This window comes from Aotus nancymaae, unplaced genomic scaffold, assembly GCF_030222135.1.
Source record: "Aotus nancymaae isolate 86718 unplaced genomic scaffold, 86718_ANA_hifiasm-v0.15.2.pri h1tg000183l, whole genome shotgun sequence".
Classification (NCBI taxonomy): Eukaryota; Metazoa; Chordata; class Mammalia; order Primates; family Aotidae; genus Aotus; species Aotus nancymaae.
This window is the reverse complement of record NW_026988598.1, coordinates 661759-688857: the sequence shown is the minus strand read 5'-3', so window position 1 is coordinate 688857 and position 27099 is coordinate 661759. Positions and strand designations below refer to the sequence as shown.

Here is a 27099-nt window from a genome sequence, read left to right as displayed (position 1 = left end):
TCGGAAGCTGCTCAATTTTGTTCGCTTGCTCTTTCATTCTAATTTTTAACATGACATTTTCCAGTGTAAGCCTAAAATACATATATTTTAAAATAATTATTTACAGACATAATTTTTAAAAACAACATATAAATTCTGAAAAAATATCTGAAGAAATAATTACATAAATTCTGAGACATTTGAAAATTAGAAAATTGAGCAACTGCCATTTTTCTACCTTTGTTTTGTGGATGATGTGTAAAATTAAAAGTAAAGTAGAAAAATTATGCATTTCAAAATAGCTTACAGCTGAAATTTTTTCTTGGCTTCACATAGACATACTTATTATCTTAACTGATATAGTTCTCATACTACACTACTCATTTGCTTTATAAATACTCAAGATATTATGTGTGCTGCTTTAAATTGTACTTTTGCACGTGGTCTGGCATCTCCTCATTATATCTTAGAGTCTCTGTGAGTTGATCCTGGATTTCCTGTATCTAAAACAAAGAATTGAAAACAACCTTTAGGTGTGGAAACCAAATGCCTATCAATAGGTAAATGAATGAACAAAAGATGGTATATATAAAATACTGTTTTTAAACTATCAAAATGTATTTTATTAAAAAATGATAATAATCTAGGACAAATCATCTATTACCTGTTTTTAACTAAATTTTATTGGAATGCAGCCACACTCCTGCAATCTGCATATTGTTTGTGGCTACATTTGTGCTGTAAGTGCAGTGTTGAGTTGTTCCAACAGGGATCTTATGGCTCACAAAGTCTCCAATAATACTACCTGGTCCTTTACAGAAAAATTTACTGACCTATGCTGTAGGATTAAAATACAATATTTTTCTTGCTTTTACTTTATATTTTATCAGATACTCAAATTGATAAATTTGGTTAAACGGGGAAAGAGAAAATTACTTTATGGTAAGCATTTATATTTTTGAATTCCAAACACCACTACCACATCAGCTATAATTTTGTTTCTTTTTTGTGTGTATGCATTTAATTTTGTTGTAGCAAGGCAACTTATACATTTTTAATATTTAAAACTAAGCATCATCTTTCCTCTCCAGGCAAACCACAAGAAAATTTAAAAATAAACGGGAACATAATTAAAATAGACAAGATCAATTTCAAATAAGATCCTACAGGTTCTGTTGATTGAGTAGCAGGGCTCACATCATCATTAGGAGAGAATTTATTTACAAGTGTCATCTTAAACGGTAGGGATGTCCATTAAACATGCCAAAGGATAAGCCATGTTATCAAAATGCCCACTTGACCCACGCAAACATCTCAAACCTACCCTTTGCTGACCTTCTATAACTCCATTTTTAAAGTTGTTTTTTTTTTTTTAAACTAGAGAAAGTAGACAGACACATGTTGGCAAATGCTAACTGCTCATAGTCATATGACTCTGACTATAGCCCAATATAAAGTCAGAGCAAGGATTTTTATCAAAACAAAAATTTATTCTGTAGAATGGCCTTTCTGTACAAGTTAAACTGAAACCCATGAAATAAGTAAGCACAAGTTCTTTATTCACACAGAAAAGTAGAGATTAAAAAAAGAAAAATTTCTGAAACATTCCATTAGGAATTATCCTCTGAATTAATCTGGCTTGTATCCCCATGGCAATACAAAAATCACTAAAAATATACTGTAAGCAGAAAAAAAAATTATCTAATCTATGAGAAATGATGTGTAATTCTCAACTTTCTTAACTGGAAATATTATAAGAAAAATATTTATTATTATAAAACATAGCAGAGATTGAGAAATGAGTGCATTACAAAGATAATAAAATTAATTATAATTAAAATATGAAAAAAGCTGTCCACTAAAACTAGTATCCTACAACAGTTGATATTAACCAGCTACAGAGTAACTGTTGACATGCTAAGTTTCATACATACCTGACTTCTCATCAGTCCGAATTTCTTTTTTGTATCTCGTGTCTCATCTTCTAAAGTATTTTGACGTTGTGATGAAATCTCTAGCATACCTTCTGACAGTAATTGTTTGTTCAGGGCATCACCCAGTTCTCGTTTGAGTTTTCTCACAACTACCTGATAAGATGTTATTTTTGTTACGGATTTTACATATCACCTTATTATTAAATTGTGTTAGTAATATTTAACTCTAATGTATACACTTAGAAAAGTATCACCACACACACAGATTCTTTCTTTTTCCCCCTCATGTGTATACACTCCTGTTTATTAATGAATCCAGTTAAGGATAAAGAAGGTGTTATCTTCATGCCAAACTGCTGCTGTGTTACTCATACAACAGATTCAGTCCACTGATGAATATGCACTGAGGTTTTTAAGCCTCAAAAAGAAACAGGTATGTGGGTGGGACTGGTGGTAGTGAATTTTACACTGTGCAATGCTTTCTCTCTTTTTTATAAGAAGAAGCTCAAATCAACCTCAGAGTTCCTCACATATTCAGTCACCTGCTCATATCCTTCCAACAGATTTCCATCTCAGAAGAAAAGTTACATTCCAATGGCCTTCAATGCTCTAGGTAACCTGGCTTCTACCTCCCTCCCTGATCTTGGCTGCTATGTCTCTCTTCCCTACTCCCTCCATTCCTACCACCCCTCATTAATCTGAAAATGGGGATCCAACGTGAAACTAATAAATCACAGACAGCTAAGCTTATCTTTGTACAGGACATTATATCCAAATGAGAGTCACTGAGCCTTGAAATAAAAATTATAACCACATTTTTCATTAAAAAATCGAAAGTAACTTATAAATGCTAGTGGGAAGATTAAATCAAATCTAGTTTGGTAACATTTACCACATTTTCCCCATATTATAATGTAAGAAAAACTAGATGTCTTTGAAGAATGGAAAGGTCACATCAATGTATAATTTAAGATTGAATTATTTTCAGATTTAAGTGAAATTGACATGAAAAAAAATAAAATTGACCAGGCACGGTAGCTCATGCCTGTAATCCCAGCACTTTGGGAGGCCCAGGTGGGCGGATCACTTGAGGCCGGGAGTTCAAGACCAGCCTGACCAACATGGTGAAACCCAGTCTCTACTAAAAATACAAAAATTAGCTCAGCATAGTGGCAGGTGCCTATAATCCCATCTACTCGGGAGGCTCAGGCAGGAGAATCACTTGAACCTGGAAGACAGAGGTTGCAGTGAACGAAGATCGCACCATTGCACTCCATTCTGGGCAACAGAGAGATATTATAAATAATATTATATTATTTATAAAATAATAAATAAAATTATACCAACTAAGATACATTAAAAGCTATTGAAGAAAAATAATTTTAAAATAGGGATTACACTTTTGTTCATCTGGGAAATCTGGAATTAATGGTCAAAGTAAACCAATTAATTGAATCAATTTCAAAATAACACTTTAGGTATGAATATTTCTTTATATCTGTTTTATCATAATCCTAAAATGTGGCAACATACAGACATTAAAATTATTTCAGCAGTGTAAGACTACATTATAAATATTAGTCTATATTAACATTTTGTAACTGAAATGCTTAAAATTTCCTGAGTGTCACATTGTCACATCTCTTAGCTCTAACTTTTATTTGCTGGAAACAAGTTACGTTTTTTAAGGTGATACAGCAGATCTGTTTATCGTGTATATACTTTCATATTCAACTAGATTCACTGTTTAGCCATAACCAAATATTACTTTAAATTTTACTTCAGGAAGTTTGAAAAATATGTATTTTTCTTGATACTTACTTCTTCTTCTTTCTCTTTTTCATACTGACATTGCCTTTCTTTTAAAAGAACATATTCCTCTATCAACCCCTTGCTGTTCTCTTCTAGCAGAATACAGTGCTTTCTACACTCAGCTTGAAGTTTCTCTACAGTATCTTCACATTTGGCTTGGATATTAATTATTAATTTTTCCTGATTGTCAGCTTGCTTGTGAGCATCATTAAGTTGCTGTTGATGCAATGCATTTTGGCTTTGTATCTGAAATAGTTCATCCTCTACAGATTGTTGCTTTCTCACATATTTTTCCACTATATGTTGGTCATTTTGGTACATGTGTTCAATGGCCTTCAATCGACACTGTGTTTGGCTTATGAGTCTTTGCATGTTTTCTGTAGCCAACGTCTTTTTCTTGAGAGCCTCTCTTTCACAATGGAGCTCAGTTTCCAGGCCACTGGATTTACTCTCAGCTTTAGAAAGTTGCTGACAAAGAATCTGAATATGAGAATTCATATTTTCTTGTAAATGACACCACTGATTTACTGTGTTCTGGAAAGCAAGCTGTAGGTCTCTTTTTGATGACTGACTTTGATCACGATCACATAGAACAGCAGCCAGTCTACAACTGTATAATTCCAGTTCTGTTTCCAGTCTTTGCTTTCTTTGTTTTTCCTTCTCTAGCTCAGAATTGAGCACTGTATTCTTATCCAATGTCAGAGCATTAAGCTTTTCACTATACCAGTTTATCGTTTTTGTCAATGTTTCCTCATTCAGCTTTAGAGTCTTTTCAAGGTCTTCACTCTTTTTCTTTATAATTTCAATATCCTTGAAATACGTATTTTCATTTTCCTGGTTCTGATGTTTTATTGTGTCTATTTCTAGCCCGAGTCTGGCCATTTCATCCTGCATCAAGTGATTTTTCTGCCGCAGGTCTCTTTCTTTTTCATGAGTACGAGAACTCTAAAACAAAGAAAACTTTCAATTAGTACCCAAAAAAATGACACATTATGACTTCTTCTGAAACTAAATAAGTAATAACCCATACATTTATACAATGAAAGAATTGTCATCTGGATATCCAACTGGAAAAGAGAAGTTGAATCAAAACTTCAAACATTTTAGAGCATAAATTCTCAAAAGTTCAAAAATGTATTTCAAGACAATTAATTTTAAAAAAGGCTTTTACTGAATTTCAACAAACCCAAAGGCATAAATGATTAGTAACTATGAGTACATTTAGAAATTGGGTTTACACACTAACATCTAACCTATACTTTTCCCTATAGTGTAAGAGCCTTAGCTCTGCAGATATTTGGACAGATGAAATTTTCCAAATTCCTTTCCTTTTTCCTGCAAATATTTTATAGATAATTCTACTTTTCTTACATTTTTAGAGTCAGTTTTAAGAATGACAGGTATTGATAAATGATAAATCTAGGCATTGTACTAAGCACTTTTATATGCATACATCAATTCAGTCATTTAGTTATCACAATTCTGAAGGGAAAGTTTAAAAATACAAGAAGCTGCTGGATTTTCCCCAGGTCTTCTGACTCCTAGTGCTCCTCCACCAGATCATGGTTACTTCCATGAAGTAGATATGCAAATACAATAAAAATCTTTTCTTTCAAAACACCAAAAGTAAAGAAGATAACATTTATAAAGCTCTTCTTAGGACATCATGAGATTATGTACTATTATGATAACTTTTATTTCATTTTCACAATGCTTGAAACCATAATTAATGTGAAATAGAAAAAACTATATTGAACTATATCACTAGGAACAAATTACTTATCTATAAAATATCACTAAGTATATATCATGGAATATCATTGTTTTCCAAAGGTCTTTGAACTGAAATAAAATACTACTTTGATGCCAAGATTTACAATAAATAATTGTAGCTATAAGTGTCATTCATTTTTAAGATGAAACAAAATTTGTGGTTTTAGAACTAAATATATATTAAGTCAAAGGGATATTATAATATTAACAAAATAATATTAGAAATATAAAATTTTACCAAATGTTAATGTACCTGATATAAATTATTTCTTACAGTCTTCAATTTCATTTCCAATGATTTGAGAATCAGTTGAAGTTGTTTTTTCGCTCCAGCTTGTGTCCAATATTTCTTTTCCATTATTTCGAACTCTTCTGTACCTTTTTCATACTTTTCAGGCTTTCTTCTTTTTTCTTCTTGTTGTAAGATTAATCTGTGGTTAAATATACTTATCTTAAAATCCTTTAAAAACAAAGCACTCGTATGCTGGTTTATTTTCCTAATAAAGTGCTCATGCTCTTGAATATTTTTTCTTTCTGGTTTTCATGTTAATTTCTCACTTCAATGTCTTCCAAAGGACATATATAAATTGAAAAGTAGTAAGGAATAAACATTCTGCTAATTGATTAGCTTCTGTTACTAATAACTCTAGTAAATATTATTGAAAAGGACATTGAAAATTCTTAGGTAAAGTTGCAAGCTAAAAATTACCTTTTCTTCACACATTAATAATTACTCCTCAGTCAGAATGAATCATTTAGAGTAAGCTAATTAAAAAGAAGTTATTTTTTATAAATAAGTTGATACCTTCAGCAGAAATAAATTTTCATATTCATGAAATATTGCAGGTATCCCTAAACATGATTTACATTGTAAGATAGCACCTTCAGGTGTCTTCTTGCAACATTTATCTGCAGATAACTATCATCCAAGCCTCGGCTAAGGAATCTAAGATGTTACCCCATACCTTTTATGTTTCTTTTTTTAATAACACTTTTAACTTACCCTATTGATTATTATGTATTTTACAAACAATGTTAAAATCCATTCTCAAACAAGACAAAATTTAATATTTAAACAGTAAAGAGTAATATGTGCTTTCAGCATAGAATCTTGATTTAATTTAATCTCTGTAGCAGAGACAGATGTTGACTAAGCTAATCAGTAATCACTAAAAGTAAAATTCCATTTTACTTTTAATTCCTTGCATACTAAAAGTAAAACTAGGCCAGGCATGGTTGCTCATGCTGTCATCAGTGGATAATTTGCAGTCAGGAGTTTGAGACCAGTCTGGCCAAGGCCAGTGGATAACTTGCAGTCAGGAGTTTGAGAACAATCTGGCCAACACAGCAAAACCCTATCTCTGCTTAAAAAAAAAATTAGCCAGGCATGGTGATGCATGCCTGTAATCCCAACTACTTGGGAGGCTGAGGCACAAGAATCACTTGAACACAGGAGCAGAGGTTGCAGTGAGCTGAGATTCCACCACTGCACTGCAACCTGGGTGACAGAGCAAAACTCTGTCTCAAAAAAATAAATAAATAAATAAAAATAAATAAAACTGAATAATTTTAGAAATAATTACTCTGGGTGGAGAAAAATATCCATGTCATACTCTGTTGAATTATAAATTAATATAAACTTTCTTAAGAACAACTTAGAAATATTCATCAAAAATCTTTTTTAAAAGCTCCTATACTCTAACCAGATAGCTCTATTTTGAAACATTTTTCCAAAGTAAATGAATAGAAATGGAGAAAATTATGGCTATGTAGGATGTTCCTTACAGCATTAATACAATAAATTAAGACCCCAATTTCAATTTATTAAATAATGAGATTGCCATAGAGTAGAAATCTATATAATCATTTAAACAATGATTTAAAGGAATATGCAATTAATTATTAGAGAAATATTCACAATTAAGAGCTTGTGATATTATACCCAAGAATTTCACATTCCACAATTTTAAGAAGTTTTTTTCTCTATTAAACCCTAGAAGGTAAGTCAACTATTATAAAAATTATCCTACATATCTTTAGTATAAACAGCTCAAATATTTCTTTAAAACTAGAATGTTTTACCTTAAATTATGGAGCTCTTGTTTCCATTCAAGTTTCTGATGCTCTGACTGTGATTCGGTTTTGTCTGTTTCAGACAGTTCCTTTTGTAGTGTACTAATCTTATTTTTCATTTTTTGAAATTTCACTGTAAGTTGTTCACAGTAATATATTTTATGTTCTACTAATATTTCATGTGCAGATACTGCATTCTTGATTTTCAATAGGCTAACAAAATCTGTAACCAAGGGAAAACAAAATAGAGATAAAATACATGAGTAGGGTTTTAGATATAAAGGACTGTGGATATCAACATGGCAATCATTCATACACTGAATGAGTATGTATATATTGACTGCCTGCAATGTGGAAATTATAGAAAGAGCTTCAGATAAAACAGACAACACGTCCGACCTTGTTCAGCTTAAAGCATAGTGAAGAACAAAGACAAAGGTGACAAATATAAATTCAGATAGCTGCTTTAAGAATACATAGTTTTATAATCACATAAGAGAATTTGACCTATAATTGCCCAAGGGAAGATTTCCCTGAGGAAGAGAAGGCTACACTGAGAAATGAAAAATGAGAAGGAAGCACTTGAGCAAAGGAGGAAGCAGAGCACTCTGGCTAGTCTGATGCATGTTCTGGAGCTCTGCTGCAATCTGCTTCCAGCCAAGAGGGAGCAACGGGTGCTGATTTTCTTTCTTACCTGAAGCCAAAAACAACCAGGCAAAATAATGAAACAATGCCTTTCAACACAGTGGACTTTGGTAATGAGGATGGTAATCACTGAAAGACAAGAAACAAATGTAGGCCTTACAAAAGTCCCAGCTTTTTGTGTGGACAGAGCTCCCAGGCCATGACAAAGGGAGAAAATCTGACACAAGATTCCCTGAGCTGTGGTGGTGACGCTAAGAGTCTGGTAAAATGAAAGCAGAGAGAAATCACAGGACAGAACACTTGAGAGGAGAAAGCAGCAGAGGAAACAAACCCTGGACATCTGCAGAGGTCCACTCTAAAGTATTTAATAGAATAATGAAAAAAATCCACATGTGCTAGGAAACTTCCTAAGACCAAGGCGGCAGGGAAAACAATAGAACAAGATTAGAAGAAACAATGTCTGCTGTTCTCGAAGCGCCCAGAAGAGGGTCCATTCCCAGGAGCCAGGTCCAAAAACTCATACTTCACAGGACAAGAAATAATCAGGAAACTCTTGCCTCAGGAGTGGCAAATTACCCAAAATCTAAAAGCAAGAAAAAAAAGAATTCTGTTTATAAGTAAATGACTGTACCCCCAAAAAACCTGCGACAATAAGTGGAGGCATGTAAGATATTTCTTTAAAAATCAAACCATACTTGCAGAAATGCCAATTGCAATGTCAGAGGTAAAAATGACAGAGGCTGAAAATAAACACAGATTAAACATCACAATCATAAATTTGACATGATGAACTATGAGAAACCTTCAAGCAACTAATATATGTCCCCAAATAGGAAGAAAGACAGAAAAGAAAACTGAAAAAAAAAATGGCCAAAAACATTCTAAACTTGGCAAAATCCATAATCCCACAGATCCAGGAAGGAACTGTCTGGGAAAAAAAATAAAAGGGTACCATTGTCATTTTCTTATGCCATCTATGATGTGGTATAACATCACTTGAAGGCAGACTGTGATAGGTTAAAATTATATACCATAAATCTGAAATAAGCCACTAAGATAGCAAACAGTTACATACAATCAACCAAAAAAGAAATGTGAAATTAAACTATAGAAAATAGCTGACTAATCTAAAGGAAAGCAGAAAAAGAAGAAAAGAGGAACAAATAACAGCGAGACTAACAGCAATCGAACAGCATAATGACAAAAAACGTAACTATATTGATAATCACAATATAAATGAAACTGGTTTATAAGCCTCAATTAAAAAGCAGACTGACAGACTCAATAAGAAAGCAATACCTAACTACATGCTGTCTATACGAAGTGCACTTTAATCGTAAAGACATAAATTGGCTACAAGAATAGGAAAACAATACATGCTAACACTTTTCAGAAGACTACTGAGAAGAAATGGTTGTATTAACATTAAAGTCGATTTCACAGCAAAAACATTTCCAGCAATAAATAAGGTCATGTCATAATGATAAAAGTTTCATTTAATCAAGAAGACATAATAATCCAAAATGTTTATGCCTCTAATGTCATAAGAAATTCAAAATGCAGAAGGCCAAAGTGGATAGAACTACAAAAAGAAATAGCCAATTTCTAAGTAATCTGAGGTTTCAATACCTTTTACTCAAGAAGTGATAGAACAAGGAGACAGAAAATTAGGAAGAACAGAGCAGACTTATCACCATGCTTTTCAAGTATCTATGGAACACTTATTAAAATAGACAATATTTTAGGCCATATAATAAATCTCATTAAAAAGATTTCAGTAGAAGAAGGCCAAATAGGAACAGCTCCAGATTGCAGTTCCCAGTGAAAACGCAGAGGGTGAGTGATCACTGCATTTCCAAATGAATTTTGAATGCCCACAGACCTGGAGATTCCTGGGCCGAAAATCACCACGAGTCTCTAGCGCAGTTGTTTCAGCTGGTGCAGTGAGTTGCTGCACAGAAACTCAAAGAAATTCGGGTGCTATTTCAACTGGTGACTAGAACGCCTGAGACACAGAGTCACCCGTTCAACTGAAAAAAAGGGGGCTGAAACAGAGAGCCAGTTGATCTGGCTCAGCTGGTCCCATGCCCACAAAGACCAGCAATCTGAAACGCTCTGGATTCAGTGTTTCACAGCAAGCACAGCTGGACTGGGGATGGTCCAGCTCTGCGGGGGGAAGGGCGTCCGCCATTACCGAGAAAATCCTACATTACCAAGAATTAAATCCATTAAATCAGCCATTACAGAGACAGTCTGCCATTACTGAGGCAGACCACCATTACTGAGACAGTTCTAACTATACTCCTATAAAAAAAACTGCAAGGAAGTTCACACAGCAGCTGGGCAGGGCCATGGCAGCTCAGCAACACCGATGCCGGCAGACTGTGACTAGGCTACCTCCTCGCTGGCCAGGTCATCTCTGAAAAAAGACAGAAGAATGTCAGGAACTTATAAATAAAGCCCCACCTTCCTGGGACAGAGCACCTGGGAAAAAAGGTGGTTATGAGTTCTGCTGCAGCAGACTTAAATGTACCTGCCCAGCAACTCTAAACAGAACAACAGAGCTCACAGCTCAGCACTTGAGCTCCTATAAGGGATAGACTGTCTCCTCAAGCAGCTCCCCGATCCCTGTATAACCAAAGAGACACCTCATAAAGGAGAGCTCAGGCTGATATCTGGCGGGTATCCTTCTGGGACAAAGATAAAAGAAGAAAAGGGGCCGGGCGCGGTGGCTCACGCCTGTAATCCCAGCACTTTGGGAGGCCGAGGTGGGGGGATCATGAGGTCAAGAGATCGAGACCATCCTGGTCAACATGGTGAAACCCCCTCTCTACTAAAAATACAAAAAATTAGCTGGGCATGGTGGCGTGTGCCTGTAATCCCAGCTACTCAGGAGGCTGAGGCAGGAGAATTGCCTGAACCCAGGAGGCGGAGGTTGCGGTGAGCCGAGATTGTGCCATTGCACTCCAGCCTGGGTAACAAGAGCAAAACTCCGTCTCAAAAAAAAAAAAAAAAAAAAACCTAGCAGCAACCCTCACTGTTCTGAAGCCACTGCAGGTGGTCCCCAAGCAAGTAGGGTCTGAAGTGGACCTCCAACAGTCCTACAGCAGGGGAGCCTGACTGTTAGAAGGAAAACTAAGAAACAGAAAGAAACAACTTCATCAGCAACAAAAATGACATCCACTCAGAGACCCCATCTGAAAGTCAACAACCACAAAGACCACAGATAGATAAATGCACAAAGATGGGAAGAAACCAGTACAAAAAGGATGAAAATACCCCAAACAAGAATGCCACTCCTCCTCCAAGAGATCGAAACTTCTCACCATCAAGGGAACAAGTCTGGATGGAGAATGAGTCTGATGAATTGACAGAAAGAGGCTTCAGAAGGTGGGTAATAACAAACATATCTGAGCTAAAAAGTCATGTTCTAACCCAGAGCAAAGAAACTAAGAAAGTTGAAACAAGGTTTGAAGAAATGCTAATGAGAATAAACAGCTTAGAGAAGAATATAAACAACTTAATGGAGCTGAAAAACACAGCACGAGAACTTCGCGAAGCATACACAAGTTTCAATAGTCGAATCGACCAAGCAGAAGAAAGGATATCAGAGATTGAAGATCAACTCAATGAAATAAAACAAGAAGGAAAGATTAGAGAAAAAAAGAGTAAAAAGAAATGAACAAAGCCTCCAAGAAATATGGGATTATGTGAAAAGACCTAATCTACGTTTGACAGGTGTACCTGAATGTGATGGGGAGAATGAATCCAAACTGGAAAACACTCTTCAGCATATTATCCAGGAGAACTTCCCCAACCTAGCAAGGCAGGCCAACATTCAAGTCCAGGAAATACAGAAAACACCACAAAGATATTCCACAAGAAGAGCAACCCCAAGGCACATAATCATCAGATTCACCAGGGCTGAAATGAAGGAAAAAGTGCTAAGGGCAGCCAGAGATAAAGGATGGGTTACACACAAAGGGAAGCCCATTAGACTCACAGTAGATCTCTCCATAGAAGCCCTACAAGCCAGAAGAGAGTGGGGGCCAATATTCAACATCCTTAAAGAAAGGAACATTCAACTTAGAATTTCATATCAGCCAAACTAAGCTTCATAAGCAAAGGAGAAAGAAAATCCTTTATAAACAAGCAATTGCTCAGAGATTTCATCAGCACCAGGCCTGCTTTACAAGAGCTCCTGAAAGAAGCACTAAACTTAGAAAGGAACAACCAGTACCAGCCACTCCAAAAACATACCAAATGGAAGGAGCATCGACACAATGAAGAAACTGCATCAACTAATGGACAAAACAACCAGCTAGCATCAAAATGGCAGGATCAAATGGAAACATAACAATATTAACCTTAAATGTAAATGGTTAAATGCCCAAATCAAAAGACACAGACTGGCAAATTGGACAAAAAGTCAAAACCTATCAGTGTGCTGTATCCAGGAAACCCATCTCACATGCAAGGATACACATAGGCTCAAAATAAAGGGATGGAGGAAGATCTACTGAGAAAATGGAGAGCAAAAAAAGCAGGAGTTCCAATCCTAGTCTCTAATAAAATAGACTTTAAACCAGCAAAGATCAAAAGAGACAAAGAAGGGCATTACATAATGGTAAAAGGATCAATAAAACAAGAATAGCTAACGATCCTAAATATATAAGTGCCCAATACAGGAGCACCCAGATACATAAAGCAAGTTCTTAATGACCTACAAAGACACTTAGACTCCCACACAATAATAGTAGGAGACTTAAACACTCCACTGTCAATATTAAACAGATCGACGAGACAGAAAATTAACAAGGATATCCAGGACTTGAACTCAGACCTGGACCAAGCAAACCTAATAGACATTTACAGAACTCTCCACTCCAAATTCAAAGAACATACATTCTTCTCAGCACCACATCACACATAAAACTGACCACATAATTGGAAGTAAATCACTCCTCAGCAAATGCAAAAGAATGGAAATCATAACAAACAGTCTCTCAGACCACAGCAAAATCAAATTAGAAGTCAGAATTCAGATACCTAACTCAGAACCACACAACTTCCTGGAAGCTGAACAACTGGCTCTTGAATGTTGACTGGATAAATAATGAAATGAAGGCAGAAATAAAGATGTTTTTTGAAACCAAATGAGAACGAAGACACAATGTACCAGAATCTCTGGGGCACATTTAAAGCTGTGTCTAGAGGAAATTTTGTACCAATAAATGTCCACAAGAAAAGCAAGGAAAGATATAAAATCGACACTCTATCATCAAAATTGAAAGACCTCGAGGAGCAGTATCAAAAAAACTCAAAAGCTAGCAGAAGACAAGAAATAACTAAGATCAGAGCAAAACTGAAGGACATAGAGACACAAAAAACCCTTCAAAAAAATCAATAAATCCAGAGGCTGTTTTTTTGAAAAGATCAAAAAAATAGACAGACCACTAGTCAGATTAATAAAAAAGAAGAGAGAATAATCAAATAGATGCAATAAAAATGATAAAGGGGATATCACCGAAGATTAAACAGAAATACAAACCACCATCAGAGATTACTATATACAACTCTATGCACATAAACCAGTAACCTGGAAGAAATGGATAAATTCGTGGACACTTACACCCTTCGAAGCCTAAACCAGGAAGAAGTTGAAACCCTGAATAGACCAATAACAAGGCCTGAAGTTGAGGCAGCAATTAATAGCCTACCAACCAAAAAAAGCCCAAGTACAGATGGGTTCACAGCCAAATTCTACCAGACATGAAAAGAGGAACTGGTATCACTCCTGAAGCTAATCCAAAAAATCCAAAAAATCCAAAAAGAGGGAATCCTCCCCAAATCTTTTTATGACACCAATATCCTGATACCAAAATCTGGCAGAGACTCGACAGGAAAAGAAAACTTCAGGCCACTATCCAGGATGAACATAGATGCAAAAATCTTCAATAAAATACTGGCAAACTGATTGCAACAGCACATCCAAAAGCTTATCCATCACGATCGAGTAGGCTTCATTCTGGGGATGCAAGCCTGGTTCAACATATACAAGTCTATAAACATAATTCACCACATAAACAGAACCAAAGACAAAAACCACATGATTATTGCAATAGAGGCAGAGAAGGCTTTCGACAAAATTCAACAGCCCTTTATGCTAAAAACTCTCAATAAACTAGGTTTGGACGGAACGTACCTCAAAATAATAGAAGCTGTTTATGACAAACTCACAGCCAATATCATACTGAATGGGCAAAACTAGAAGCATTCCCTTTGAAATCTGGCACTAGACAAGGATGCCTTCTCTCTCCACTCCTATGCAATATAGTATTGGAAGTTCTAGCCAGAGGAAACAGGCAAGAAAAAGAAAGTGTATTCAATTAGGAAAGGAGGAAATCAAACTGACTCTATTTGCAGATGATATGATTGTATATTTAGAAGACTCTATCATCTCAGCCCAAAATCTCCTGAAACTGATAAGCAACTTCAGTAAAGTCTCAGGATGCAAAATCAATGTGCAAAAATCACAAGCATTCCTATACACCAATAACAGACTTAAAGAGAGTCAAATCAAGAGCAAACTGCCATTCACAATTGCTACAATCTCCTTGAAGGACCTCCTCAAGGAGAACTACAAACCACTGCTCAACGAAATAAGAGAGGACACAAACAGATGGAGAAAAATTCCATGCTCATGGTTAGGAAAAATCAATATCATGAAAATGGCCATACTGCCCAAAGTAATTTATAGATTCAATACTATCCCCATCAAGCTACCAATGACCTTCTTCACAGAACTGAAAAAAACCACCTTAACCTTCATACGGAACCAAAAGAGAGCCCGCATAGCCAAGTCAATTCTAAGCAAAAAGAACAAAGCCAGAGGCATCATGCTACCTGACTTGAAACTATACTAAAAGGCTACAGTAATCAAAACAGCATGGTACTGGTATCAAAACAGAGATATAGACCAATGGAACAGAACAGAGGCCTCAGTGGCAACGCCACACATCTACAACCATCCAATCTTTCACAGACCTGAGAAAAACAAGCAATGGAGAAAGGATTCCCTGTTTAATAAATGGTATTGGGAAAACTGGGTAGCTACATGCAGAAGGCAGAAACTGGACCCCTTCCTGACACCTTATACTAAAATTAACTCCAGATGGATTAAAGACTTAAACATAAGACCTAACACCATAAAAACGCTAGAAGAAAACCAAGGCAAAACCATTCAGGACATAGGCATAGGCAAGGACGTCATGACTAAAACACCAAAAGCATTGGCAACAAAAGCCAAAAATAGACAAATGGATCTAATTAAACTCCAGAGTTTCTGCACAGTAAAAGAAACAATCATTAGAGTGAACTGGCAACCAACAGAATGGGAAAAAATTTTTGCAATCTACCCATCTGACAAAGGACTTATATCCAAAATCTACAAAGAACTAAAACAGATTTACAAGAAAACAAACAAACCTATTCAATAATGGGCAAAGGATATGAACAGACACTGTTCAAAAGAAGACATATGTGAGGCCAACAAACATATGAAAACATGCTAATCATCACTGGTCATTAGAGAAATGCAAATCAAAACTACATTGAGATACCATCTCATGCCAGTTAGAATGGCAATCATTTAAAAATCTGGAGACAGACGCTGGAGAGGATGTGGAGAAATAGGAACACTTTTACACTGTTGGTGGAAGTGTAAATTAGTTCAACCATTGTGGAAGACAATGTGGCGATTCCTCAAGGACCTAGAAATAGAAATTCCATTTTACCCAGCAATCCCATTACTGAGTATATATCCAAACGATTATAAATCATTCTATTATAAGGACACATGCACACAAATGTTCATTGCAGCACTGTTTACAATAGCAAAGACTTGGAACCAACCCAAATGCCCATCGATGATAGACTGGACAGGGAAAATGTCCAGGACCATGGAATACTATGGAATACACCATGGAATACTATGCAGCCATAAAAAATGATGAGTTCATGTCCTTTGACGGGACATGGATGAATCTGATTTTTTAAAAAGGAAAAACTCTCAGGAAAGTAAGAATCCAGGGACCTTCATCAGCATGATAAAGAGCATCTATGATGAACCCACAGCTAACATGCGTCATGGTGAAAAACTGAATATGTTCCCCAGAAGATGAAGAACACAAGAATGTTTGCTTTCACTGCTTTTATGTTGCATTGTTCTGAAGATTCTGGCTAGTTTAGTTAGGCAAGAAAAAGAAAAGTCATCCCAGTTGAAAAAATAAATAAATCTGTCTTTATACACAACCATGATCACACAATAGGTTTGGGTAAATTCTAACCTATGGGCCAGCTTCTTGTCTTTGTCAATGATCACAGCTGTGTTCATTAATGTACAGGTTGTCTATGGATGCTCTCATACTACAATAGCAGAGTCAAACAGCTAAAACAGAGACCCCTTTTTCCACAAGTCTTTAATAAGAAACTACTTTAAGAAAAAGTTTGACAGTCTTTGGTGTATATAGAAAATCTCATCAAATCTTCCAAGAATGTACCAGAACTACTCAGTGAGTTCAGTAAGATTGGACTATGTAAAATCAACATAGAAAAGCCAATTGTATTTCTATATATTAGTGAAAAACAATCGGAGTAAAAATTTTAAAATATCATTTATGACTATATCAAAATGTGAAATACAGAAACATCTGATAAAACACAAGAAGACCTATATACTAAAAACTACAAAATATTACTGAGAAAATTAACTATGACCTATATAAATGCAGACATACACTTCTTCAGGAGTAGAAAGATTCATTATTGTTAAGATGTTCATTCTCCATAAATTAATCTATAAATACAACACAATCCCAACCTAATGTCCAAAAAGCCAGGAGGCTTTTTTTTAAGTTGACAAGTCAATTCTAAAGTTCGTGTGGAAATGCAAAGGTTCTAGTACAGCCAAAACAGAACAAATAACAAAATTGGAAAACTGATTTTGAGAATTATTATAAATCAATAGTAATCAAAACAATGTGTCACTGGTACAGGATGAACATCCCTTATTCAAAATGCTTGGCACCAGAAGTATTGCAGATTTTGGATTTTGGAATATTTGCAAATATATAAAATGGTACCTCTAGGAGATAGGACCCAGGTCTAAACATAAAATGTGCTTATTTTTCAAACACACCTTATACACAAAGCCTGAAGGTAATTTTATTTTATTTTAATTTTTGAGATAGTCTTGCTCTGTCACTCGAGCTGGAGTGCAGTGGTGAGATCACAGCTCATTGCAACTTTCACTTCCCAAGTTCAAGCGATTTCTTGCCTCAGCTACCTGAGTAGCTGGGATCATAGGTGTGCATCAACACGCTTAACTAATTTTTGTATTTTTAGTAGAGATGCAGTTTTGCCATGTTGGCCAGAATGATCTCAAGCTCCTGACACAAAGTAATCCTCCCGCCTCGGCCTCCCAAAGTTCTGGGATTATATGCATGAGCCACCGTGCCTAGCCTCTGAAGGTAATTTTAAATATTTTATAATTTTTTGCATGAAACAAAGTTTGTGTACATGAGCTGCTCAGATATGGGACTTTCCACTTGTGAGATCAGGTTGACAATAAAAACACTGGATTTTACAGCATTTCAGATTTGGGATTTTTGAATTAGGGATGCTCAACCTATATAAAGAAAGTCAAATACAGACAGTTTCGAACTTAAGGTGTTTTAACTTAGTAACTTTACAATGGGTTTAATGAAGTACCACTTAGCTTTTGACTGAAATCAGAAGTAACCCTACCATAATTTGAGGAGCATCTGTAAATTAATAGAATTCAATAGAGTCCACAGGCAAATAGATGACATACAGGCAACCAGTTTGTTTCTGACAAAGGCAGGACAGCAATGTAGTAGAGAAAGGATAGCCATTTCCATACATGGTGCTCAAACAACTGGCTGTTCATATCCAAAAAGTTAACTTGAATCCATATACCTCATTCTATATATAAAAATGAACTCAAAATGAAGCGTACATTTAAATGTAAGACCTAGAACTATAAAACTTCTAGAATGAAGCATAGAATAAAATTTTTGTAAAAATTTTGAGAAAATTACTTGTGCTAGGCAAAGATTTCTTAGATATGACATAAAATGCAAACTCTGTAACTAAACAGAGTTCATCAAAAGTAAAAACTTCTGCTCTTTAGAAAAGACACTATTAAGAAAATGAAGTGAAGCCACAAACTGGAAAAAATGTTCTTGTAAAGTAATAGTGTCCAGAACTCTTAAAATTCAACAAGCAAGAAAACATCCACCTAATATTGTAAATGGAAAAAGATATGAAAACACAGTTCACCAAAGAGGATGTACAGATGGCAAATAAAACATGGAAAGATGTTCAATATGTTTATTAGTCATTAGGATCATGCACAAAATCCACACCCATGAGAATGCTACAGATAAATACTGCAATACTTAGTGTGACAACACAGCAACTGAAACTGTCCTATTCTGTTGATGGCAATGGAAAATGGTACACGTTTCGGAAAACAATTTAGCAGTTTTTCTAAAAAGGGAACATAAAGCAGCACAGGACACTTTCATGGGTGATGGATAAGATAACTATGTTCATTATGGTGACAGTTTCACAGGTGTATACACCTATCAAAAAACTTATTAAGTTGTACATCTTACATATGTGCACTTTAACATATATCAACTATACCCCACTAAAGCTAAAGATTGTATGAGCAAACACCTGGGGCACTGGCTGTGACATGGAGAGAAAAAAGGATATGAAATGATGCAGTATAAAGCTAGAGTGCTGACATGTCTACCTTATAGCAATGACAAGTGGCAGTTGGGTGTTAAGCAAGCAGGTAACATGATCAGATGTAAATTTTTAAAATGTATATAATTATGGTTGCAGAATAGACCATGGTTTTGGAAGGTGGAACAGTAGGGAAAAGAGTTGAAAAAGAGTTATCACATTATTCAACATACGAGATAATGACCTGACCCTGGGTAAAGGCACAGGAGAGAAGCAGAGTCAGCAAAAAGATTGGGAGTGTCATTCACACTGAGGAAAGTACAGTGGAACGATCACAGCTCTTTGGTTAAGAGTATACAAGATAGAGCAGTTCTCATTCCATATTCACAAAAAGCATGTTTCTGAGATGAACATCCCTATAACACATCAGTGATCTATGGTACAGTGTGTGCAATGTGTGCAAACATTACTGTAGGCTAGGGAAAAAGCCTTATATTTATGCATTGGTCCTACCTTTACACTCCACTCTATGTTGTTCAATGAGTAACATAAAATTCTTATCATCAGAGTAAGGCAACTCATCATCCTCTGAGGTTGTTTCAGATGACTGAATTATGTCATCGAGGTCATCCTTGAAATGTACATGTCTTTTAACCTATAAAATAAATAACACTGTTTCAAAATGTCCCCCAAATATTTATAGCATATATTAAATGTACACCAGTGGGAATTATTCATCTTTTTTTATGAGCAAAACCAAAGTACTTCTTAAAATAGTTAATAGACTGTGGTTAAAAGGGTACCTTTATGAATGGTTACTGCTGCTTTTTCAAAGCCAATATCTTTACTACAAAAGATTTTCTGTTTTTTTAAGTGACCTTTAATAAGGGATTTTCAACAACATTCTTGACAATTTACTTTTACAATACCTTGTTCTTTTTATTAGATGTTTTCTTTGCAAGCCTAAAAGAAAAAATTACAATCAGGCAAATAGTAAATATGTAAAATACAAAGACTATAACTATTTTCTATATAAAAGCTCTATATTTATCATTTCTCTCTCCTATTCATAAAGTTTACAGGTAATATTTCACAGGTGATGTAAAATACAATCATTTTCTACAAGGGGATAAAGTAAATGGAAAGGGTAGCATTAGTTTTCTGACAGCCAAAGAAAAAGAAAAAACATATTACTTGCATTATTTGATAGAAAAATATATATATATATATATATATATATATATATATATATATATACACACACACACACACACACACACACACACTAGGTTTTCCTCTTGTTGCCCCTATTTACTTATTTATTTATTTATTATTTATTTTTTGAGAGAGTCTTGCTCTGTTGCCTGGGCAGAGTGCAATGGCATGATCTCGGTTCACTGCAACTTCTACTTCTAGGGTCCTGGTGATTCTCCTACCTCAGCCTCCTGAGTAGCTGGGATTACAAGTGCCTGCCACCACACCTACTTATTTTTCATTTTTCATTTTTTTGTATTTTTAGTAGAGATGGGGTTTCACCATGTTGGCCGGGCTGGTCTTGAACTCCGGAACTGAGGTGATCCACCTGCCTTGGCCTCCCAAAGTGTTAGAATTATAGGTGTGAGCCACCGCACCTGACCTTATTGTCGTTTTCTATACAAACAAGATTTAATTGGTACTAAGACTTATTTGATAAATATTACTTATGTAACAGAAACGCTTTTTAAAATTATGACATTAGTGAGCTTTTCAGGACATACTGTGCAGATACTATGTACTATTCTAAACACTGTACAAGTGTTTAAGTCACTTGAATCCTCCCAACAATTCTGTGAGGTAGATAACATACCAGGCATTTTATAAAGTAAGAAAGTAGGCATGGAAAGGCCATATAACTTGCCCAACCTCATAAAACTTGTTAGTAGCAGATTAAGCATTCAAACCCATGAACTCTGGCTCCAAAATATGTGTTTCAGGATACTCTATAATACACTATAAAAGTAATATTTATTTTCAAGTGTTTACAAGTAATATAATAGCAGATGAATTCATATTATCTTTCCATTTCTTTCTATGATTACAAATAATAATCTCTGAATCTTGAAATTTTTTAAAAATTAGATTTTATACCTATGCAGCTTTGGAAACCTGCTTTTAATAAACTGAAAATTTGGTTTCTCTAAAGAAATTCACAAAAAAAATTCATTCATCCATTCAACTATTTATTCATGCATTCAACCGAAACTTGCTGAGTGTACAAGACATGTCAAAGACACTGTTGGTCCACAGAAACATTTAATTTTTACATTTGAACTATACAGTCCAAAAGTAACAGTCTGCAATTATTTTTTCAGTAGTTTGCTTTTCTATTATTAATTAGAAAGCTTCCCCTTCCCAGCATCTGAACAACCGTAAAGGAAACATACCTGTTATTTTAGACTACCTTGGCACAGCGATTTGTGATGCTACTTTCAAAGGTACTGTGATACATACATCATCAAGGCAAATTTAAATTCTATCCAATATGACCTAGTGTTTGTATGTTTATTGTTACAGAATTTCTAAAAATATATGCATGTGAGTTTAAGTCATGATCTTCATGTACCATTACATTAAAATAGTCCACTCCTGAACCAATTCTGAAAAAAGACCACTTCTGATAAAACTAAACATGAATAGAAATTGTATGAATAATTGATTTACTATAGATATTTAAAAGATAACTTTCCAATCCTCAGACATGCAAACAAAACCAAATTCCAAAAACACATTTCTTCTCTACTGGCTCATTCTGAACAGCAAACAAGAATACTCTAACAGCTTCCATTTTAAAATTGAAAAAGAAACAAGAGTCATTTGAATCTCGCATTCTTCTTCTTTTACTTGTTACCCATTTCTCTACTCCCTTTTGCAGTCAAAGTTCTCTCAAGATTTGTCTGTGCTTAGCCACTACAGTAAGGGTTCCATGGCAACCAGTTGAAACACATCGTTTTAATCAGTCTTCCAGCAGCATTGACACAGTCGAGTATTCTCTAGATTAGTCTGTCTACACTATTTTCTTTCTGGAGAAAGTAATCACTGCTAATATTCCTTTACAAGGAGGTAAGAAAATTAGAGATTTTATCCTTCTTCATCCTTAACCATTTCACTAAAACTGATACCATTATTTTTCTGGAAGACTACCAGGAAAAATTATATATGAACATGAGAAAGACATTATGGAAGAGGCAAAAGACAAGAGGAGCTCACCAGGCCAAAATAAAAACAAAAACAGTAGGAGAAATCCATTTTATATAGAGAACAGAATGTGAGCACAGGGATTAGGCACATGGCATCCAGTTGTTTCCTGGGAAGTTGAAAGGTAAAAAAAACACATGAAAGCAAACACTGAAAGAAGAATGCTACAGTAAACTTGAATGCTACGCTAAAAGGCTGGAGCTCGCTGCCTGCAAGGCAATGACTCTTAGACATGGGGTCATAGTTGGATTTGTGCCATAGTTACTGTTTTAACATGTTTCATTTAAATTAAGTTTTCAGAATACTATGTGGCACATAAAGCCTGAAAGAAACTGTAAAATTACCTTAAAGGGAAAAAACACTTGCTTTTAAAATACCTATGTGTCTTTATATGTAGTTCAAAAATAGCACTATTCTGATTAGTTTGAATTTTGTTTGAAATGATTTAGAAACTTTTGTATACTTACAGTGTGGTATCTATTCCTAATATGAAAAGCTGGATTTATCAGCAGAAAATTGTAAACATGAATAAGAATATCACTATCATGTACCTACATAAATTTAAAAAAAGGCTGAAATTTCCCATTGGAGATTATTATGTAGGAGTTCAGCCTGAGCCCCTAAAAACACAAAAAACAAAAATAAATCCATCAATTTTACCAAAAATATATGTAGATGAGTCTTCTGTTTAAGACTAAGCTTCTAAAAACTATCTTTCTCAGATAACAAACAATTTCTCTTGACTCAAACTTAAAAAATAAGTATATAATTCTGGAATATAAAATAGTGTTCATTTGAGCATAGTTGATAGAAGGCAACTTTCAAACAGAAAACATCTGATTAACATTGCCACAAACTAAGGAAAACTGACCTGTAGCCATGGTAACAGGTAGCCACCCAGAACCAATTTTTAATCTAGTCAATCAATGACCACTGGCCTCATTAACACCAACCAACGAATGTCAGCCACTTGCCTCTGAAGACATCCAGAGACAAACTCATTCCAATCAGCATGCCTGGAAGTGCCAACTAATCCACAACAGTCTTACACAGATAACCACATTACTCCAGATGATGTCAACCCAGTTATGCCTATGAGAGTCAGCCAAGCCTTCAACTTCACTAGTCCACAAACCTTTTATAAGGCTTAGTAGCTGCTCCATTACAAGAGACTGTGCCTATATACACCATGGAATATTATGCAGCCATCAAAAATGATGAGTTCCCGTCCTTTGTAGGGACATGGATGAATCTGGAAACCATCATTCTCAGCAAACTGACACAAGAACACAAAATCAAACACCGCATGCTCTCACTCATAGGCGGGTGTTCAACAATGAGAACACATGGACACAGGGAGGGGAGCACTACACACTGGGGTCTGTTGGGGGGGAACAGGGGAGGGACAGTGCGGGGTGGGGAGTTGGGGAGAGATAGCATGGGGAGAAATGCCAGATATAGGTGAAGGGGAGGAAGGCAGTAAATCACACTGCCATGTGTGTACCTATGCAACAATCTTGCATGTTCTTCACATGTACCCCAAAACCTAAAATGCAATAAAAAATAAAAAAAAATTTAAAAATTAAAAAAAAAGAGACTGTGCCTGACCAGCACAGACTTACTAGAGAAAGCAATAAATCAAACTTTTTTTTTTTTTGAGACAGGGTCTCGCTCTGTTGCCCAGACTGGAGTGCGGTGGCAAGATCTCGTCTCACTGCGAACTCTGCCTTCCAGGCTCAAGCAATTCTTCTGCCTCAGCCTCCCAAGAAGCTGGGATTACAGGTGCACCACTACTGACAGCTAATTTTTGTATTTTTGGTATAGATGGGATTTCACCATGTTGGCCAGACTGGTCTTGAACTTCTGACCTCAAATGATCCACCTGCCCTGGCCTCCCAAAATGCTAGGATTACAGGAGTGAGCCACCGCACCTGGCCAAATCCAACTTTTATCTGTTTATTTCAGAAGCTAAAGGCTCATAATCCTTTGAAAAGAATTTTTACATCCATTGCATTCACCACACGAATATTTTATTATTCCTGATAAAATACCAGTGAAGTTTGCAACTCCTATGATTCCTTGTACCATGACTGAAATGATCATAATTACCAGTAATAGAATGGTGAATGACCACAATATTAGACTTTTCTCCCTAATTAGAAAACTATTAATATAGAGAGTATAGCTCATTAAAAGCCAAAAGAGTCCATAAAGAGCATAAAGAGCATATAATTGCCAGGTAAAATTGTCAGAATGAACCCATATCAAACTGTACTTTAAGTGAGTATTAATGTTTAAAACTGTACACCAGGATAAACCAGACTAGAAAGGCAAAAGCTTAAATCAGGAAAATAAGAGGTCAGATCCTGTGCTGGCTTTTGAGTATTAGGAGAAAATTCGGCATGTATTTTGAGTGAAATGAGAAGCAATTAGAAGTTTTTAACCAAAAGAGTGACATAATCTGACATGTTTTAATAGGTTCACTGGTTAAGAATTGATGAAAACAGGATTAAACATGGAGAAACAGAAGACCAATTAGCAGTCTATTATGCTAATCTAGATGGCCGATCAGATGATAGTGGAGTTGCTTAGACATGAAAGATGTGACTGGTTTTTGGATATATTGTGAAGTTAGACCTGACGAGATCTGCTAACATCTTAGCTGTGGAGTGTCAGAGGTGGGGGTTGGGGGAGGGAGACAGAGAAAGCATGTGTGAGTCAAGGATGACAGCAGGGTTTTGGGCAGAGCATTTACAAGAGTTATGATTAATGGAACAACAAAAGACTACATGAGGGGCAGGTAGGAGGAAGACCATCGGTAGCTAGATTTTGGACCTGATAAATTTGCTGTATCCAATAGTTAATCAAGGAGAGATGTCAAGTAGACAGGTTGATAAATAGGCCTGAAATGGACTGGAGGTATAAATTTAAAAATCATTAGCATATACAAGCTAGTAAAAGTCACAAGAAAAAACCTCAAGAACTGAGCCCTGGGTCACTTCAATCTGTAAAAGGTAGAAGATGAGGAGACGTAAGCAAAACAGGCTAAGATCAATGGACTAGAAAGTCAGGAGGAAAATCTAGGTGAGTGAGTGAGATTCTGAGGGCCAGTGAAGAAAGTGTTATAGAGGAGAGAGTTTTCCATTGGGTCAAGTATTGCTGATAAGTTACATAAAGCGAGAGCTAAAGGAATTATGCCTAGATGTATTACAGTGAAAAATCAGTGACAACCTTGAGAATAACAATTTTGGAGGAGTGGTGAGAGTGAAAATTATGGCAGTGAGTTAAAGAGTGAATGGAAAGGAAATTTGAGTCCATGAGTACAGACAGGTTAATTTTAAGGATATTTTCAATCATTTCATAATGATTAATAATGATTAATGATTAGTTACATAGTATGTTTTAATATCTTAAAAGCTTTTAAAAATTATACACACACACACACACATGCACACACATACACACATATATATATATGTCAAGCCAGACATATATGGCAAGTCAGACCAAGGTACTAAATAACATCATAAAATTATAGAACTAAAACACCCCTTGAACATTTCTAGATTATAAAGCTGGTTATCATTTTGGTCATGCTTATAAAGACCACAGAAAGACTAAAGGGCAGTATTTCTTACTTGAGAAAAATCACTCAACTCTGAGATATTTTATCATCAAATATACAAAATGGTTAGTCATATTAAAATAATAAATTCTACAAGATGAAAAAAGGTAAAAATTCAAATCTTATTTTGTCTACTGAATATTTTAAATTATATAATAGGAAGTCATTGTTGTAAAATACGGTGTTGTGCATACTGAAATATCTTTTGAAAGGATAATGGGATGCATTCAAAGTGCCTCAAAAGAGGAGGTTCACTGCATTAGCAGCACCTTGGTTTTGGCATAGGAGTCAGCAAATCAGTACTTGTGGGCCAAATTCAGCCCACTGCCTGTTTTTGTAAGTTTTCTTGGAACACAGTGCTACCTATTTATCTATTGTCTATGAAAGATGTCAGAGACCTTCTGGTTCACGAAGCCTAAAGTAGTTACTCTTTACAGGAAAAAATTGGGTGAACTACTGACTTGGTAGATCAAAGATCCTTTGATATATTTTAACAAGTTTTACCAATACACTGAATATTTACATGGAATATAGATCCCCTTGTGAAATCCCTTGACAATATTCAGATTATCATGAGAATCAATATTTGAGAACTCATGCATTGAGAACAAGAAACAAATGTCATAACTAGCAATTTTGTTGGTAATGCAAAGTGCCAAGGTAGCATGTAGTTTCCTTTTGCAACTCAGTAGATATTACAAGTATCAAGATATTACAATATCATATTCTGACAAAATTTACTTAAGATGTGTTATCAAACTAAATGTTTTAAATATCCATTACTGATGAAGTAATGAGTATACTATAGATCCAATCTAATTTTAAAAACAGGGTTGCATACTACGTTATTTAATGGGTATGACGATTTACCTATTTCCTTATTAATGGGATTTTAGACTATCTCCAGCTTTGTGATATGATGATGCTATAATGAAAATTCTTAACATATATAAGCATGTAACATATGTAAAATCCTTAACACAGATTTATTATACTTAAGATGTTTTATATTATTAAATATTGCTACTATTAAATATTGCTATAGGCTTACCTATTATACTCTTCACTCTTCTGCCTGGGAAATTGATGATTATCAGGTTTTCTGCTCCTTCTTTCTTGGATTAATTCATCATCATCACTGTCACTGTAATCGGCATGTAGGTTTCTTGACACTTCCATTTTCTTATTTCTGCATGTTTTCATTTTTTCTGCAACCTTCAATGAAAGTTTAAACACTGATGGAGAGAG

General features: G+C 35.3%; 1 protein-coding gene across 1 annotated transcript; it reads right to left on the bottom strand.

Annotated features, from left to right (window-relative positions):
* Positions 1-689: 689 nt before the first annotated feature.
* On the bottom strand, positions 690-27099 carry LOC135273003 (ankyrin repeat domain-containing protein 62-like). The gene is made up of 7 exons (XM_064371810.1): positions 26903-27099; positions 19922-19955; positions 19506-19647; positions 7581-7794; positions 5752-5929; positions 3694-4670; positions 690-2055 (listed from the first exon to the last, which is right to left on the bottom strand). Exons 1-7 carry the CDS (start codon positions 27052-27054, stop codon positions 1875-1877), a joined length of 1878 nt encoding a protein of 625 aa, XP_064227880.1. The 5' UTR covers positions 27055-27099; the 3' UTR covers positions 690-1874.